At 40.5% G+C, this 13,325-nt stretch overlaps 1 protein-coding gene across 1 annotated transcript in view; it reads left to right on the top strand.

Moving 5' to 3' along the window:
- Positions 1-13,325, top strand: part of ADAMTS18 (ADAM metallopeptidase with thrombospondin type 1 motif 18) — a 147,413-nt gene that overhangs the window by 69,804 nt on the left and 64,284 nt on the right. Inside the window, exons 4-9 of the mRNA XM_045892105.3 lie at positions 2,068-2,350; positions 4,612-4,805; positions 5,076-5,159; positions 7,223-7,382; positions 8,683-8,788; positions 10,517-10,654. Of these exons, the coding sequence (XP_045748061.1) occupies positions 2,068-2,350; positions 4,612-4,805; positions 5,076-5,159; positions 7,223-7,382; positions 8,683-8,788; positions 10,517-10,654 (965 nt within the window). The remainder of the gene's footprint in view (positions 1-2,067; positions 2,351-4,611; positions 4,806-5,075; positions 5,160-7,222; positions 7,383-8,682; positions 8,789-10,516; positions 10,655-13,325) is intronic.

Here is a 13,325-nt window from a genome sequence, read left to right on the forward strand (position 1 = left end):
CTGGTTTTTGATGGTGCAGGATTCTGCCTGGGAGTGAGGGAGTCTGTGTGTGCATTTCAGATCCCCGCGGGTTTCTGATGTTCGGCAACGGTTAAGAGTGGCCAGCCTCTGTCAGTGCTTCTCAGATTTTCATAGACCTACACATCACATGGGGATCTAAATAAAATGCAGACTCTGATGCTGTGGATTTGGAGTGAGACCTGCGTCTGCATCTCTAACAAGCTCCTGGGTGGGCTGAAGCTGTAGGGTCAGCAGACCATACTTGCTATCCCAGGGCCCAGATGTCCAGGACCTTCTGAACCAAATACAAGAAGAGAGAGGGCGGAGGTGTGGAAGGGAAGGCAGGGGTGTGTTGCGGCTGAAATATCAGGTACAAAGATACACACTTTGTGCCGTGAACTTGGAAAGCGAAATTGTGATTGGATGGGCTTGCCGAGTCCCCTGCTATAGCTGAGGCACAGGGGTTCAAGAGCGCCTGGCTCCAGTGGTCCTGAAACAGACCAGGTCCGGCCACTTGCCACTGACAGAATCCAAAGACAGAGGGACGAGTTGTGGGGAAACAAGAAAGGGCATTTATTTCAGTGAGGCCAGCACCAGGAAGACAGTGGATTCATATCTCAAAGGCTGTCTCCAAAGTGCTGAAAATACTTCCAGGTTTATGTCAGGAAAATGTGGAGCAAAGGTTAGTGGGTACGTGCAGGTGGGCAGTGAAGGTCAGGTCTGTCATTGTCTTGGGGTCAGTCACATGGGGTCTTGCTGGCTCAGGGGAGTCATTCTTGCTTGAGGAGGTAGTTTCAGTTTCATCCAGGGATATGATGCCCCCTGGGGCTTTTGCCTGAGTTAAGAGATAAGCCGGAAAGAACAATGGAATCAATTAGAGTGTACAGACTGAGGTCAAAGTGGAGGAGGTAGAAGTCCCGATTCACTCTTTCTTCTCCATTTAGCAGATTCTGTCGATAACACATGGAGATGACCGTGACCACTCTCCCCGCTCCGCCACCTATGCTAGTCCTGTTATTTAGCACTTGTGAAACCAGGATGGAATGTCATAGTTTTTCCTGCCCATGCTATGGGTCCCTTGAGGGCCGGGCTGCTATGAAGCAGCCCCCTCCATCCTGTGTTTGCCACTGTGTCCCCCTTGTCATAGATGCAGAGGCTCCAGGACGACACGTGGCTCTGCCCTCAGGCACAAGAGTCCTAACGCATCACGATTAGTAGTGAAGAGTCTGGAACTGTAGCTAAGGGCACTGCTTCTGAGGGTAGAGAGCTCTGGATGCCCCACACTCTGCCTCTTTGGCATAAGGATTATTTTCAGCTGATCGTTTTTAAGAAACAGCAGACATAAGAAAAGCTCTGAAAACCGAGTAGAAGTTACCATTTTACCTTCACAAGGGAAATCTCCATTTGTGGGGGGTGCCTCCCTCTCTGTGCCAGGAACAGGAGGGTGACCAAATCTCTAGCAACTTGTCGGTGCAGAAAGCCAGGACTTAAATCTGCATATCAACCATAGCTCTTTTTTCTGTGCTTTTCCTGGTAACCTTGCATGACTGCCCTTCCCCCGCCCCCATCACCACCTCAACATCTTCTATCTTTCCCGGGAGACAGAATTTATAAGGTGGTATCTTGGGCCCTTTTGGGGAGTTACTCAGTTTTCCTGGGTGACTCCCATGTTGAAGGAAGGTATACATGTTACTAAACATCTGTTTGTTTTTCTCCTGTTAATCTTTTATTACAATGAGGTCTGAGTCAAGAACCTAGAAGGGTGAAGGGAAAATTATTTTTTCCTTCCCTACAATGCCAGTGCTAGCTTTCCTACTTACTCTCTTAGTCTCAGTTTTGTCTTCTGTAAAATGGAGGTATTTTACAGTATTGTACTGTTTATGGTACATATGAAACATACAGTATTGTAACTATGGTATATATGAAATAGATAATGGACGTCAATTACTTAGCACGGTGCTAACAAAGTAGCACACAGGAGGTAGCCATTAAACAGTTGTTGAAAATCACCACGTAAGAAGGGATTGCCTGGAACCATTAATGTTTTCTGTGTGTTTGGCTCTTTAGTCAGGTCTAATAAGGACACGACAAAACGAATTCCTCATTTCACCGTTACCTCAGCTGCTGGCCCAGGAACATAACTACAGCGCACCTGCCGGGCACCATCCTCACATACTGTACAAAAGGACAGCTGAGGAGAAGGTCCAGCATTGCCATGACTACCCAGGCTCCAGCAGGCATTATCCCGGGCACTCCCCAACTCATACTCCCCATGCGTCTCGGAGTCAAGAAAGAGAGCATCACCACCCAAGGTTGCAAAAGCAGCATTTTTGTGGACGACGCAAGAAATGTATGTAAGGAAACTTTTTCTTACTCTGTTCTTATGTGGGCCCTTGGCAGGCTTTCTTGAGTGCAGTCAGGTGTGCTGACTCTGCAGGTTAAAATGGGGCTACCCTAAGCACTCCCTGAAATTAGTCTTGGAGATGGACCAACATTCATCCCTGTCAGGCAAAAACTGGGTGATCAGTTCTCAATTCTTCTAGGTTAAACTAGGAAAAGTCTTGATATGCTTTTGTTTATTTTAGTCACGGGTCCCTATATTATCTTGGTTTCTGTGCTCCTGAGAAAGGCCCAGTCTTCCAATAATGAAGGAAATCAAAGATGAATCCTCAGGGGTGGTTGGAATGTTTGTTCCTTTTGAGCTCTTGAAGGATAGCTTCACAGGAAATGAGAACATTGGCACTTATGTGGAGGTGGCAGTGAGATACAGGTTTGTGACCCAGGCACAACCCTCTGCACTTTGTAGACCAGCGGCATCTAAGAGAAATGCAATGTCAGCCCCACAAGTAGTTTTAAGTGTTCTAGTGGCCACATTTTAAAAAAAAATTAAAGATAGGCAAATTAGTTTTTGTAACATATTTTATGTAACCCGATAAATTATAAAATATCATCCCAATATGCAATCAGTATACCAACTTATAAATCGGGTATTTTATATTAAGTTTTGGAAATCTAGTTATTGTTGGACACTTAGAGCACAATTCCAATGTAGACAACAAATTCTCATCAGAAATACTTAATCTGTATTTGGATTTCATAAAATTTAAGGTCAGAAAAGTAGACTTACATATTCATGCTGTTCCAGACTTACTTGTTTTTCAATCACCGCATCAAGGTCTGCTTTCTTAATTTAAATGGAAATTAAAATTAAAACTTCAGTTTCTCCATTGGCACCAGACACATTCCAAAGGCTCAGTAGCCATGAATGGCATGTGAGTGCCGAGGTGGACAGAGCAGCCAGATGGTGGTTCTACCCAAGAAGAAGGGGTACTGGTATCCGTGAGCTGTTGATTGGGAGCAATAACGAAATATCATGTTTGTACCATTTTAATCGGTCTTTGGGGCTTGGGGTGTTAACAGAAATACCCTCTTTAAGGAACATCAATTTAGCACAGATTTATGATAATAGTGATACGAATAATAGTGGTGCTGTCCATAGTGACCGTGATATGTATTTGATAGATATATCACAGCTGATCTTTAGAGCAGCCTTATGATTGGTGTTATGGGTATTATGCTCTTTTCACTGATAAAGAAACTGAGACTGAGGGTCACTTATCAAAGCGGCCAACTTGAGGTTTTATATCTAACTCTACATAATTTGATTTTTTAATTTCACTCTGCGGAGAGTTAAAATGACTTTACTGTCATTATAGTAAATGTACTATACTATACTAATTGTGATTTTCTAAATCTAAATCTATACTATACTAAATGTACTGTACTAGTTGTTGAAGTATTGAAATAACTCTCTGTTAGTATTACGTTTCCAAATGCCCTGTTCTCTCCCAGCAATCCTTGGACTTGTCCCTCCCCATTAACTGAAGGGATCATGCCTGGCCCAACATCCTGACACTGCCAGGTGTCTTTCTCAAAGGCCATGGCCAGTATCCACTCTGTTAAGGTGGTGCCTGCACCTTACCTCTTGTGAAATATTTAATATCATTTTAAATACCACCCCTGACTATTATATGTCCCCAAAAACTAACTCAATATTGGGTCAAAGAGTCCTTATTGAGCACTTATTTTGTGCTATATTCAAGTTTGTGTTGATGAAACAAGGATGTTAGACATGGACAGTGTTTTGTAGGACGTATATTTCTAAATTTTATTTAGAAAATAATATATAAAGTGTTATGAATTCAGATGCAAAGAAGAATGTCTCTTTCTGCAGTGTTTAGAATAAAATAAAATGAGCATTATCTGTTTTTAAAGACTATTCGGACAAAATTCATTTTTGTTGACCTGCTGTACTAACTAGGTTTGTAGTTTGTGTGTGTGTGTGTGTGTGTGTGTGTGTGTGTGTGTGTTCCACTTGTTAGGGTATTTTTGAGTTGTTGAGTCTATCCATCTACCAACCTCTTTGAATGAATCTTTCTCTACCACAAACTAGGAGGAAAGCCCCAGGACAAGCACCGAAGTCATCATTTATCAGTAGATCTTTCAAGTGTTGGTTACGGACTCTCTCCCTGCCCTGTTTAGATTTCTTTCTATCTCACCCAGATGTTCTCCACTGATAATCCCCTCCAAATGCTCTTATGTTCATTGTAGATGCCCCTAAGCCTCCCACGGAGGATACCTATCTCAGGTTTGATGAGTATGGGAGTGCAGGGCGACCCAGAAGATCAGCTGGAAAATCACAAAAGGGCCTAAATGTGGAAACCCTTGTGGTAGCAGACAAGAAAATGGTGGAAAAGCACGGCAAGGCAAATGTCACCACGTACATTCTCACGGTCATGAACATGGTAAGGGAGTTTGTTAGGACTCCAACACTCTGGATCTCCAGAACAGCCAATAATCACAGAATATCCTTGTATGGATTGAACAGCAGCTATAGTCACATAATTTTATTGGAAAAAAGTTGAGTTTTGAGGAAATTGCTTCATACGTACATATACATATATTCAATTTCGTAAAATTGAAGCCTGCATACTTATAAATCTGTCTGATTAATACAGAGTTTTGGAAATTTTTAGATTTTGTTTATTTTCATTTGATTTCAATTGTTCCAACAGGTTTCTAGCCTCTTTAAAGATGGGACCATTGGAAGTGACATAAACATTGTTGTGGTGAGCCTCATTCTTCTGGAACAAGAACCTGTAAGTGCCAAACTTCACTTATTTCTTAATACATTCTGCTGTTCAGGAGGTGCCTGGGTGGCTCAGTCATTAAGCGTCTGCCTTTGGCTCAGGTCATGATCCCAGGGTCCTGGGATCGAGCCCCGCATCAGGCTCCCTGCTCGGTGGGAGACCTGCTTCTCCCTCTTCCACTCCCCCTGCTTGTGTTTCCTCTCTCTGTCAAATAAATAAATAAAATCCTTAAAAAAAATACATTCTGCCATTCAGGATCTACTTATTGAATACCTACTGTGTACCGATCCATGAACTAGTCATTAGAAATTCCATCTTTTATTTATTTATTTATTTATTTATTTATTTATTTATTTATTTTTAAAGATTTTATTTATTTATTTGACAGCGAGAGACACAGCAAGAGAGGGAACACAAGCAGGGGGAGTGGGAGAGGGAAAAGCAGGCTCCCCGCAGAGCAAGGAGCCCGATGTGGGGCTCGATCCCAGGACCCTGGGAACATGACCTGAGCCGAAGGCAGATGCTTAACAACTGAGCCACCCAGGCGCCCCTAGGAATTCCATCTTGAAAATAGGCTGACCCTGTCCTCAAAGAAAGTACAACCTAATAAGGTTATATATTCAAATAACTAAAACATCACAAAATAATTATTTATATATATATATATATACACACACACACATACACATATACAGTACATGTATCTATACAATGGCATAGATATGATTAAATATGCATATATAGTATAAATATTACATTATATATAAAAATACAAATATTATGTAGGCTTTACAGGGAAGGGGCATTTGATAGTAGATTTAAGGGTCAGTTGGATCTTGCACGTTGGATATGCTGGGTAATTGCAGGTAGATTTAAAAAGATATTTTGAAAACATACTGAAAATAAGTCACCAGAAAATTCTTGTAGTAAACCTGCTGTCTCCCCAATACCATCTTAGGTACTACAGGGAATAAGTAAGGAATATTTAACTGCCCTTGAATTGATTACCTTGAGGTGCAAGACACAGGCATGGAGTAAATCATAAAACCAGAACATATAATAAAGTGTTAATTGCATGGCACTCCCAGCTTCTAGTGTTTTGATGCTGTTTGAAACTGTATTTTTCTGAGGTAGAGATTACCAGGTTTTTTAAGTCCCCTGTGGCTTCTCCTCTTCATCCGTTACCCCAGTAATTAATGTACAAAGCAAGGAGTCAGAGACAAGACAAAAATTAATCTCATCATCCAGGTGTGTACAGCTGCAGAGGTTAACCTGTCAAATTGTTCTTGGAATTTTAGGAAGGTAGAAAGGAGGGTGTGTGTCATTGGGAGACACTTTTGTCTTTAACCTACCACTTAATACTTTGCCCAAGGATATTGAAGCCAGAGGCATCCTAATTCACGGATAATTAAAGACCTACTCTAAAAACCCTCAACTTGACCCAAGTCAATAGTTTTAAGCAAAGATTTGGTAAATAATTATCTTAAAGCTAGGTCCTATCTTACCTCCTCAGAGTCTTATAATTATTTGCTTCTACATCCGTTCAGTGAGTTTTCTTTTTATTGATTGATGGATGGATTGATTTTAATCTGTGACGTGGCAAGCCCTTTGCTGGAAATTTTGACATAGGGGTAAATAAATTGTGGTCACTACCTTCCTCATGCGGTATTGAAGAAGGCATTGAACTTTATCACTATTAACTTATAATTAGGTTCTAAAAACTTTAACAGTTTTATAAAGGTGATACCAGCATGAGATGAACACAAATATTCCTAACTGATGTCAGGTTATTATTATTATTATTATTATTTTTTTTTTAGAAATAGAACCAGTCATAAAGTATACTACTAAAACTTTGTAGTTGCTTTAAATATTGTGAGAATTTACCTGAAATAGCTTTAAGGTGTTTTGTTTTGTTTTTTAATCAGTTGTCTCCAACCTTAGCTCAAGTATTTTCCTCTACTGACCTTTCTCCCTAGAAATGTGTTTCTGTGGTTGCTTGTACAAATGGAATAATTCAACGTTCTCACCTCTGACAAATTCACACTCTGATTTGTGTGGGTTTCCCATAGGGAGGATTATTGATCAACCACCATGCAGACCAGTCTCTGAATAGTTTTTGTCAGTGGCAGTCTGCCCTCATTGGAAAGAATGGCAAGAGGCATGACCACGCCATCCTACTCACGGGATTTGACATTTGTTCCTGGAAGAATGAACCATGTGACACTCTAGGTAAGGTATGAATGGGTGTTTCACTCACACCTGTGAAAACTGTCTACTGGGTGGGTGGCCCTAAGGATCCTTAATAAGAAGACCTAATATTTAAATTGTGGAGTAGTTATCTTCACTGTACCCTGTGGTGAATATTGTTCTATTTAACTCAAGTCAGGGTGGAATGGTGAGCTCCTTTATTCGTTCTGTATTTTTCCTTATTAACTCTTTTGATGATCTTTGAGGTGAATTGTTTAACTAGACGAGTTGTGATTTATTCCATAAGCCCAACTGGGGCTGCTGAAGAAAATTTGATCTCCATGGTGCATCATTGTGCCCTTGGGTAGCATAGACGTGCATCCTTTAGAAAGTTACTTGACCTTTAAAGGACTCAGCTGTTCTATATTTGCACGAGACAATGAGTAAGGACTATATCTTCCACATCTATACTGTATTTTCTAGTATATTCCATTGCACACAGTAAGAAATCAACAGTTTGTTTTTTTGATGAATTAATGCTCCTCTAGCTCAGTGTTGTTGTTGGTGGTGCCAGTGATAATATATGCCTCCACATTAAGTTGCTCAGATTATCTCACGGACCACATAGCAGCAAAGTGGATGCAGTCCATCCACAAGCATGTATTTAATACTAACTGGGTACATACTCTTGTTCTGCATAGGAGGACCCCAAATGGGGAAGAAAGACATTTAACGCTGTAATGTGGTTCAAGATAGACTCAAACACTGGCTAGAATGATTTTATAGCTGCTCTTAGAAGGAAGTAGTTTTTGAAAACAGAAGCATTTGTCACATTCTAGTGAAGAGGAAAAAAAAATGCATTTAATCTGTTCCCATCGTTCAGACCTTTCCATGTTGTCTGCTTCAGAAAAAGACCAGGATGTATGTTCTCTTAGAAAATATACCTTGAGCTTTAACGCTAACAGTGCTGTTAGGTGGATATTTTGCATTGGTTTAATTGAGATAAGGCATATAAATGTCCTGCAGCTTCCTGTTCTGTATGTAAAATGGAAAATACAACAGTCATAGTGACTTTACAGGGTTGGGAGGAGGATCTGTTGATGACAGTATCTTTTCAAAGGAAAGAAAATGTTAAATTCTGCATTTATCTGGGCAGGACAGATAATCCTATGCCTTTAGTGCTTCCCTGCAAAAAAATTAAGTATGTGCATCAATTAAACTGAAATTAATTATGTTAACCAGTGAAACTAAAACTGTGCAGAACATTCTGAAGCCATAAGAAATGGTCAGGTCTCTGTATGTGTGCCCTTTGGACTAAAACTTGAAATTGCTCTCTCAATAGGGTTTGCTCCCATCAGTGGAATGTGCAGTAAGTACCGAAGTTGTACCATCAATGAGGACACGGGGCTTGGCCTGGCCTTCACCATCGCTCATGAGTCAGGGCACAAGTGAGTGATTCTGTGAAAACCAGTTGGGTGATTCATTGGCATCCCCCTAATGATAATTGTTGGTCTAGTCAGAATAGATAGGCTAAATCTTGGGTAAAGCTCAGAATCGTACCTGACAATAAGGAGAGCTCCCTCAGTCAAGGTGTGTCATTGTGGGTGTTGCTTTTTTTAAACAACAATGTTTCATAGCTGCACAGAAATCCATTGTGGGTATAGATGGACTGCAAGGGGCAAGCTCTTTGGATAGATGGGTTTAGGAGTGTTGGCGTATGTGTCTCGTATTCAACATTTATGTTGGAGGCTCATTCTGACTTAAAAATAAAAGCAAAATCGTCTCCACAACTATAATTTATATTTGAATATTTCGGTGCTGGTGTCTCTTATGAGCAGATTATCTTCAGGGAATTTGAATCCTGGTATGTGCACAGCCGCTTTCTTAGCAAGGTATGAATGAACCGATTTTATTGTGAACACCAGTACAAAAATGCCTGTTAAGCACAAGGCCCCTTTGTACAGAGCAGGAAAGAAATATGAATGTCAAACATATGTCTAAATGCTTTTTTTTTTCTTTTTACCTATCACCTACTAACCATGAACTTCCTTATCACAGTTTCACAACTGGTGGGAAGAAAAAAAAATGTGGTACTTGAAATAAAAGAATTTGAGTGTCCCATCATTTTAATTTAGCTAAGATGTATTGACCAAAAGTTTCTCGTCCTTAAAATATACAGCAGACATACCATTCTTTGATTTTGTGGCCAAGACATAATAGAACAAAGCCCTTAGCATTTTTTAGAATTTTCTATATTACTTTTACAACACTACAGTTGACTCTTTTTTCTTAAAAAAAAAAAATTTATTTTAGAGAGGAGTGTGCAAACAAGGTGAAGGGGCAGAGGAGAGGGAGAGAGAGAATCTCAAGCAGACTCCGTGCTGAGCGCACAGCCCCACGCGGGGCTCGATCTTACGACCCTGAGGTCATGACCTGAGCTGAAACCAAGAGTTGGACACAACTGACTGAGCCACCTAGGCTCCCCTACAGTTGACTCTAAAACAACATTGCTTTGAACTATGTGCATGCGGGTCCACTTAGATGTAGATTTTTTTTTTTTTTTTTTTGGTAAATACAATATAGTACTTTAAATGTATTTTCCTGGGACTCCTGGGCCTGAGTTGGCTCAGGTCATGATCCTGGAGTCCTGGGATTGAGCCCAGCATCAGGCTCCCTTCCTCGGTTAGGAGCCTGCTTCTCCTTCTCTCTCTGTTGCTCCCCCTACTTGTGCTCTCTCTCGCTCTCTGTGTCAAATAAATAAATAAAATCTTTTTAAAAAATTAAAAAAATAAATGTATTTTTCTTATGATTTTCTTAACATTTTTTCTCTAGCTTACTTGATTGTAAGAATATAGTACATAATACATATAACATACAACACATGTATTAATTAACTTTAAGTTATTGGTAAGGCTTCCAGTCAACAGTAGGCTATTAGTAGTTAAGCTTTGGGAGAGAGAAAAATTATACTTGAATTTTCAGCTGCAGGTGGGGAGGGTCAGTGGCCTTAACCCGTATGGTATTCAAAGGTAACTCATTTTTTGTCTTTGTTTTTTCTTACAATTGTGATAACTCTGTCTCTCACTTGGGTTCATTGATTGTCAGTGTATCTTCTTCCTTTGATTATCATTTGGAAAATGGCTTCACAGAAAGCTTTCTGTTTTCTTCTATTTCAGCTTCGGCATGATTCACGATGGGGAAGGCAATCCCTGCAGGAAGGCTGAAGGCAATATCATGTCTCCCACACTGACAGGAAACAATGGGGTGTTTTCCTGGTCTTCGTGTAGCCGGCAGTATCTCAAGAAATTCCTTAGGTAAGACAAAAAAGAACAGGGGTATTCCCGGGGCGGTGACCTCAAACAGTGCTCAACAGCTGTTTAAAATAAATACTCAACGGCTTGATAATGGTGATGGTGATAGTGATAGTGATGATGGGGATGGTGCTGGTGATGATGATGATGATGGTGCTGGTGGTGATGATGGTGAGGATGGTGCTGGTGAGGATGGTGGTGGTGGTGGTGATGATGAGGATGGTGCTGGTGATGATGAAGATGGTGCTGGTGATGATGAAGATGGTGGTGGTGGTGGTGGTGATGGTGAGGATGGTGCTGGTGATGATGACGAAGATGGTGGTGATGGTGAGGATGGTGCTGATGATGATGATGAAGATGGTGGTGATGGTGAGGATGGTGGTGGTGATGATGATGGAGGTGGTGGTGGTGATGATGATGGAGGTGGTGGTGGTGGTGGTGGTGATGGTGAGGATGGTGCTGGTGATGATGAAGACGGTGGTGATGGTGAGGATGGTGGTGGTGATGATGAAGATGGTGGTGATGGTGAGGATGGTGGTGGTGATGATGGAGGTGGTGGTGGTGATGATGATGGAGGTGGTGGTGGTGATGATGATGGAGGTGGTGGTGGTGATGAGGATGGAGGTGGTGGTGGTGATGAGGATGGTGCTGGTGATGATGATGAAGATGATGGTGGTGATGGTGGTGGTGGTGATGATGATGAAGATGGTGGTGGTGGTGGTGGTGATGGTAAGGATGGTGGTGATGATGATGGAGGTGGTGGTGGTGATGATGATGGAGGTGGTGGTGGTGATGGTGAGGATGGTGCTGGTGATGATGGTGCTGGCGTTGATGATGATGGTGCTGGTGATGATGAAGATGGTGGTGGTGATGGTGGTGGTGATGGTGAGAATGGTGCTGGTGATGATGACGAAGATGGTGGTGATGGTGAGGATGGTGCTGGTGATGATGATGAAGATGGTGGTGGTGATGATGATGGAGGTGATGGTGGTGATGGTGAGGATGGTGCTGGTGATGATCATGGTGCTGGCATTGATGATGATGGTGCTGGTGATGATGGTGGTGGTGGTGGTGCTGGTGATGATGGTAATGGTAATGATATTGTCATCATTACTGCTACTGAAAAAATACATTAACGGTCTAATACCCGTGCTAAATGCTCTGCACCTGTTGCCTCATTCAGTCCTCTCTGGCAATCCTCTTAGAATCCTTAGTCTCTGGTTGAGGAAACTGAGTCTTAGGGAGGTTAATAGTATTGCTTAATGTACTACCGCTGGTAAGTTGTAGACATAAGACTCACACTTAGGTCAGGTATGACTCCAAGATCTATGCTTATAACTATCTCCCCTTTATGACCTCCAGAGGTTGCTAGATATACTTTTTACTGTGATTAAGTATTTTAATCTTATCAATAAATTTGGTCATAAGAGTATTAAAAATGCTAAAATGGTGTGTATGTTTTATAATGAATGGAATATTGTCTTGCTTACCTATTTTGTTTAAAATAACCATGAGCTCGTTTTATGTCCAGAAGACATCCAAAGGGGATGATAGCTATATAAAATCCGTTTGATAACTCAAACTACTTGTCATTAGTAAAATGGGAGTTAGGAAGGTAGCACTCTGTGATACATATTCAGTGATGAACCCAAAGTTGGAACCCTTTGAAGTTTCCTCTCATTTTATGTAGCAACAATGTATATTTGACCGTTGTAATTATAATAGCACTCTAGTTGTTATGATATATCTTATAATGCTATGTTGACTCATAAGAACACTCAAGTTCTAATCCCATTTCCCTTTGACCAAATGTTAGGGAAACTAACAAAATATCTTTGGGAATTGATAATATTGATACTTTTTTTCTTAAATTGTACTATTGCATACGATTTTCAAATGTTTACAGAATTAGTAATACACACAGGCAAAGCTGATTAAATATAAGGTGTTTAACCAAATAATACCCCAAAGAATAGTAAGAAATTGACAAACCTTTTGCTAATGATAAGTTTTATCAAATAGAAGATTGTCTTATTATAAATTTATTATTTGGGGCTTTGAAATTATCTTTTCTATCTCATGTGAGAATAGAATCAATAAATATTATAAATCAGGGTCAACTTAATACAGATTGAATTTCTGTCATTAATATGATACAATTAAATGTTTTGGGATGATGATAACAGTTGACTTTGAATGCTTATTGTGCTAGGTTGAGCATATTGCATTTTCTTGTTGGATCTGTTAAACTCTTAATGGACCTCATTGTCAGTAATGAGGTATATTAGAGTTGCTCTTGGTCTCATGGCTGATTCGGATTCCCATCTGTCTGCCTCCAAAATCATACTTAACCACCATGCTCTTTTACCTCTCATTGATATCATAGTTTAGCTATTTAATTTAAATGGAGGGAAGGTGCTATTTAACAATATCCACCATCCAGACTGATTTTTTTTTCTTAACACATCCCAGTTGAGCACACTTTGGGGAATTATTCTGCTTATTGCCCCAATGCGTCCTTTCTCCTGATACTTTCAAAAACCTAATTTATTTTCTGCTTGTAAAGATTATTTAAGGTAAAGTACATCTTTGACCACTGCCCCATTATTTATAAAAGATGCAGCCTGACTTTCAACTCCATTGCAGGTACCAGCTCTGTCTAGTTTATTTTGTA

This window comes from Mirounga angustirostris, unplaced genomic scaffold (genome assembly GCF_029215605.1).
Source record: "Mirounga angustirostris isolate CCGP_5_RB_7025 unplaced genomic scaffold, mMirAng1.0.hap1 SCAF_16, whole genome shotgun sequence".
NCBI lineage: Eukaryota > Metazoa > Chordata > Mammalia > Carnivora > Phocidae > Mirounga > Mirounga angustirostris.